Source organism: Pithys albifrons, chromosome 5, assembly GCF_047495875.1.
Source record: "Pithys albifrons albifrons isolate INPA30051 chromosome 5, PitAlb_v1, whole genome shotgun sequence".
Lineage (NCBI taxonomy): Eukaryota > Metazoa > Chordata > Aves > Passeriformes > Thamnophilidae > Pithys > Pithys albifrons.
Genome location: NC_092462.1, coordinates 30,882,240 through 30,888,251, shown reverse-complemented (window position 1 = coordinate 30,888,251; position 6,012 = coordinate 30,882,240). Strand labels below are relative to the sequence as shown.

General features: G+C 45.8%; 1 protein-coding gene across 1 annotated transcript; it reads left to right on the top strand.

The window, feature by feature from the left end:
* Positions 1-205: 205 nt before the first annotated feature.
* SFRP2 (secreted frizzled related protein 2) lies at positions 206-4,003 on the top strand. Its single transcript, XM_071555153.1, has 3 exons — positions 206-865; positions 1,516-1,596; positions 2,976-4,003. The coding sequence occupies exons 1-3, from the start codon at positions 373-375 to the stop codon at positions 3,278-3,280; spliced, it is 879 nt and encodes a 292-aa protein (XP_071411254.1). The 5' UTR covers positions 206-372; the 3' UTR covers positions 3,281-4,003.
* The last annotated feature ends 2,009 nt before the right edge of the window (positions 4,004-6,012 follow it).

Sequence of the window (6,012 nt, the reverse complement as noted above, 5' to 3'; positions counted from 1 at the left end):
GGAGTTCTTTGTTCGCCGGGATCTTTCCCTCCTTCCCCGTGCTCGCACGGTAACGTTCCTTGCAAGGATTTCCTGCCAAAAGACAATCCCCCTGAGCAAAAGCAGACTGAGAAAGTAGTGACCAATCCTTTCTGGATGGCTGTCACCAGGCTCCTCCCAGCCCCCGCTCCCCCTGCCCCTATTTGCATACAAAAAAATCCAGAAAACTCCCGTTTGCCCCAGCACCTCGCTCAGACCCTCCGTCCCCGCCTGGCAAAAGGAGCCCAGGCTGGGGGACGCTGCCTGCAGCTGAGGGCAGCGTCGCGCCGCCCGCCCCGCCACCCCAGCCCTCGAGCCTTTCGCCAGCCCCCCCACCACCTTCGTGCCCCAAAAATGCAGCGCCGCCTCTACGCCCTGCTCCTGCTGGCGTCCCAGTGCATGGGCTCGGCCGCCGGGCTCTTCCCCTTCGGGGAGCCCGACTTCTCCTACAAGCGATCGAACTGCAAGCCCATCCCCGCCCCGATGCTGCTGTGCCGGGGCATCGAGTACCAGAGCATGCGACTACCCAACCTCTTGGGGCATGAGACGGTGCAGGAGGTGCTGGAGCAGGCCTCCACCTGGATCCCGCTGGTGCAGAAGCAGTGCCACCCCGACACCAGGAAGTTCCTCTGCTCCCTCTTTGCCCCCGTCTGCATCGACGACCTGGACGAGATCATTCAGCCCTGCCACTCGCTCTGCGAGGAGGTGAAGGAGAGCTGCGCCCCTGTGATGTCCGCCTTCGGCTTCCCCTGGCCCGACATGCTGGACTGCAGCCGCTTCCCCAAGGACAACGACCTCTGCATCCCGCTGGCCAGCAGCGACCACATTCTCCCCGTCACCAGAGAAGGTAAGAGGCAACCGAGGGGCCTCCCCTGGCCCGGCAGCATCTGCCCCCAGTGAGATAGCACGACAGCGGGGTCCCTCCCCGGTTTTCCGTAGGGGAACGAAGGCGTTTCCCTTGCATTACAGCACGTCCCGGTGCTCCGAGTCAGGGGGGCCGGGGAGGTGGCCGCAGACCAGGCTCAGGGAGGCTTTCCCGAGGGGACTGAGGAGACCGCAGTCACCGTCGGGGAAAGGGCACCAGCTCGCACCCATCTCCATCCCCAGACAAAAAGTCTGGGACCCCAGACTGGAGCTGCGCGGCTCCCAGTGGGTCGATCTCCTTGTGCAAAGATCGTCGCTGAAGCGCGGAGCTGGCGTGCTCTGTGTCGGGTGCCCCGGCACCCCACCCCTCGCCCACCCTCTCTCTTACTCTTTTGCCCGTTAAAACAAAAATTTGGGGTTGAGGTGTGACCTTAAAAACACACCGACAGCCTGGTAGCTGGTCTGCATCAAGATAAGGCGCCTGAAAGTGGTCGGGTAGGTCCGGGGCCGGGGATAGAAGGAACACAATCTGGGGTGAAGGGATGAAAAACCGGCGTTTCCCAAAGGGTTCCCAACGCCACCTGCTGTCCCTTTCTCCCCGAGCTTGACGGAGGCTGTTGCTTGCATTTCCAGCACCCAAGGTTTGTGATGCCTGCAAAAACAAAAATGAAGATGATAACGACATCGTGGAAAACCTCTGCAAAAACGACTTTGGTAAGTGGAAGCAGAGGTGGCCTCTCGGTTGGAACTTGCGAGTCGTGGATCAGGTACAATTTCCAGTGGAGTCAGTGAAAGATGTGCCTGAATAAAGGCAGAGTTTTGACCATTGGGTCTTGAAACACCAAATTTCCACCTTGGAATAAAAGGTAGCCCTTTCTATCGTTCTTTTCTTGTTTACTGTTTTGAAGTAGTGCTCTTTTATGAGGATGTGGATGTTACTGGTAAGCCCAATAGAAAGTAAAATGGGGAAAAAAGGGAATCTTTCATGCAGACTATTGCCTGGGGAGAAGCAGAGTAAAGACGTTTGAGGCAGAACTGCATGACCAATCTCTATGTATCATAAGAAAGACTCTCTCCGCAGATTAAGAATGAAGCTCTATATATCATTTGACAGAGAAGGTAATGCACAGACAATTGGGGGTATAAACTTAATGGGAAGATCTGGGGTTAGAAGAGGACAAGAAAGCTCCCTCCACACAGACAACTGAAGGACACATTATCCACACATTAGCATTTCAAGAGCAAAAGGGAATAAGGAGGGGAATCCTTTTACAAAAGGTCAATGTTTGTACCTGGAAAGAGATTTGTAGTATAAGTATCTACAGCCATTCAAAAGTGTGGGTTTGTTGGTTTGTTTTTTAAAAAACAGTCCAAACCATGATTGTGGGACATAATTGCTAAAACAACCAATAGTTTTGGCCTGGCAAATTGCACTCGGATAAGTCCTCCAAAAGCTAAACATGCTCCACAGATTCTTACAGAGCCCTGTATCCCCCTCCTAGTTATTTTACCAAATCAAATGCAGCTGTTGGACCAATTTGCCCTCCATGGGATCTATTCTTTAAAAAAAAAAACAATGCATGTGAAATATCATTTCCTTACAGGTTTGCCTAAAATCCACTCCAGCCTAATAAATTAAGTGTAGAAGTTTTGAGCTGCAGCAGAGATCAGGTTTCTTGGTCTAGGTACTTACCTCCCCACCTCCCCTTCAAATGCTACTTTCAGAAAGGCTGTCCTCTCCCAGAAAAAAAATGTTTCTCTGCTTAATGTAGCAAACCTGCCCTCTCCCTGTTGCAAACAGGAGAAAAACTGGAGGAAATATTAATTTAGAAAGGAAGGGAAAAGAGGGGGAGGGGAAAGAGGAGAAAAGAAATCCGAAAAACCTCAACCTTAAGGTTGATTCAAACTGAAATGACTTGCATGCCCTTTGTGGCTTTAGAAATGGAGCCACCTGCTGCCTCTTCTGTCAGCCCTGACAGTTTAATTAGCAATAGAGCACCTCCCTCCCCAGGTCCTCTTTATGTGCACTAATGGGAAAAAACCCTCTCAATCTCTATCCCTCTCCCCACTTCCCCCTCCCCTCCATCTATTAGCCTTGAAGATAAAAGTGAAGGAGATTGCCTACATCAATGGGGATACCAAGATCACCCCTGAAACAAAGAGCAAAACCATCTACAAGCTGAATGGGCTGACAGAAAGGGATCTGAGGAAGATAGTGCTCTGGCTCAAAGGTGGCCTCCAGTGTACCTGCGATGAGATGAACGACATCAACGTCCCCTACTTGGTGATGGGGCAGAAGCAAGCTGGGGAACTAGTGATCACCTCACTGAAGCGGTGGCAGAAAGGGCAGCGGGCTTTCAAGCGGTTCTCCCGTAGCATCCGCAAACTGCAGTGTTAGTGGCTTCATCTCTGGCTGTCTCCAGCAGCTGCCTCTCCAGGCCCCCTGCTCCTTCCTGCTTTGGCTCCTCTGAGCCTCGAGATGCTGCGGGCACATGACACAGTGACCACTCTCCACGAGGGAAGGAACCCCTCCATTTTTGTACATAGATTAAAATGTAATAATAATTACAAAAAAAAGGACTATTTTTGGGAAGTATTAAAGGATCTTGCTTAAAGCTTGGGGGTTTTATGGTGGTCTGAGGTTTTTCCCTCTTCATTTTGGTAAAGCTGGTTCGTTTATATTGCTGCTTCTCTGTATATGTGTATGTTTGTTGTGCAAAAGTAGGAGATGCAGAGAAAGACAGCCACGCATGCGACTGGCCTGTCACAGTGGGTACGACTCTTTCACTGAGGTGAAATGGCTTGCCATCTATATTAACACTATAAAGGTCACGTTATGACTCTTGCATGCAATGTATAGGCACCAGTAAGAGTATTCTCACATTTTATTTTCCACAAGTCTGATCCCTTCTCTCTCAGAAAAAAAAAAGAACAGGATTTGAACCTGGTTGATCTGAATGCAACTTTTATATAATTATTATTTTGCAAATTAAACCATCTGTAGCCTAACTGTAATATACCTAGTGGTTAACCTGAAAGAGTTGTAAAATACTTTAATTAACCTTGTAAATACTCCAGATAAATGTTATATTCTTGTATATAAACTTTACATCATAGTTTACTCATTGTCTCTGTCTATTCACTTTAATCCATTTTGGGAGAACTGGAGAAAGCTCTCCAACAGGGCTTTGACATAGCAAAGCAGCATTTGGCGTTTCACCTGAAGTGGCTGCTAGAAAAGCACAAGAAAGCCTCTGGTGCTGCAATGAGAATATATATAGTGGACCTAATTTCCCTCAAGACGAACCCACAAGACACAGGACTGAGATTCAGCCAACTCATTTTAATGTGTGTCTGTTGACCTCTTTGAGATGAGGCATCTTTGCTGTGGCTCCTTTGTTTGACCATCTGCATTTTCATTTTGTCTTCTCAGAGGGACTCTGCTGATGTGGAATTGCAATGATACCACTTTCTTAAAAATCAAGTCCATTTTTCCATTTCTTGAAAAAGACATATTAAGAAGTGCAAGAGTAGACAGAAAAATGTTATTTGCAACTTGCAATTCAGAATAATGGTAGAGCAAGGTGCTTTTTTGTGTGTATGTACACTCACTATTCTTGCTGAGAAAGAAAATAAAACCTACCTAATAGTGTAACTAAACAATTGTTTTTCAGCATTTTTCTTACAAATGTTTGCTGATGAAGAGTAGTACCTGAATTTTATTGTACTTACCCTGAAAAATAATCTTGCTTCCTAGTGCTGTTACACATAGAAAATTCTTCTTATCTTCACTGACAGGATGAGCACACTTACATTCCCAAGGACAAGGTTGTATGTTACCAGTTCACAGGCAAAATAAAAATCCAACACTAGATTTTTCTTTAAAGTAAAAAAAGGCATTATTTTCGTAAATTTAATGTTACTTTTTCACCATTAGAATAAAAAGATAAAATCTAAAGATCCAGCATGATACATCATTTTAGAAAAATTTGCCCTTTTCCACAGTCTTAATGCACTCACTACACCTGGTGCACACAGTACAGTGGTAGAATGCTGATCAAGCCACAAAACAACCCTCACAAATCCCCTAAAAATATAATTAAAAAAAAAAGGAAAGAAAAAGAAAACTACCTCAAGAAAGTAACAATCCACAAAATAAAAAGCCCCATTCCAAACTGGCACTTAATTATTTTGTGCCAGGTATCTGTATTTAAAGGCTAATACCTTGCTGAAATATCATTAAAAGTGTTCTTCTCAATGAACCTGACTTACCAAGAAACAGATTTGAGTCTTGTCATGATATGGTGTAATTACTTTAATACCAGCATTATGTCCATCGTCTTGCAGACCGCCATTAGCATTCAGATGTCTTATTACTCCACCCATTCCACTTACCACATAATGTCCCTGTACCTGAATAGCCTTGGTTTGAGAAGGAACAAGTTACCAGATAAAGAGGATCTGGCTGAAGATGAACCTGCAGAAAAAGGGGCGTGTGTGCCTAGTGGAAAAAAGCAATTTGAAAAGACAGTAATTGCAATGCAGTCTCTGGAGACCAAAAATGAACAGCCAGGACTGCTCCACGCAGAGTGCCTTACAGATAAGTTGTCCTGCAGCAACATAAAATTATCTTAATTGGGCTGTCCTAGAAGGCAGCATTACTGATGCTGATGAGGACAGACAGGTCACAAGTTACTCACTCAGGGGTCATACTAAGGCGAGGACTACAAAACATTTTTACCAAGTTAATTGAATGTATGAAGGCATATGACCTATGACCAACATTGCCCTGTCTTAAAAAAAAAACAAGAAAAAAGAAAAAATTCAAACAGCAAACAACACTCTTCTTCCTCTATCACAAAATGAACATTTTTACACCAGCAAAATCTTGTTCCTGTCAGGATAAATTCAGGAGAAGAAGAAAAAATTAGAGTAGCAAACATTAAATTTTACTGGTATAATCAATGTCCTGAATTAGGGCATCCTGCCATACAGCATACTCCTACTGATAAAACCTTGCCCTGGCCGAATCACTGGGACTATGCACCCTCAGGGTAGATCAGCAGGGATTGGATTATCCTTCAGATAAACAGGATTTAGGCAAAGTGAAGAGTAACCTTTTCCCAAAGT

Excerpts from the sequence above, each read along its gene's own strand:
- SFRP2 (XM_071555153.1), top strand. The coding sequence starts at position 373 with ATGCAGCGCCGCCTCTACGCCCTGCTCCTGCTGGCGTCCCAGTGCATG. Across the intron at positions 866-1,515 it reads TCTCCCCGTCACCAGAGAAG|CACCCAAGGTTTGTGATGCC; the intron begins GTAAGAGGCAAC and ends TTGCATTTCCAG. Across the intron at positions 1,597-2,975 it reads CCTCTGCAAAAACGACTTTG|CCTTGAAGATAAAAGTGAAG; the intron begins GTAAGTGGAAGC and ends TCCATCTATTAG.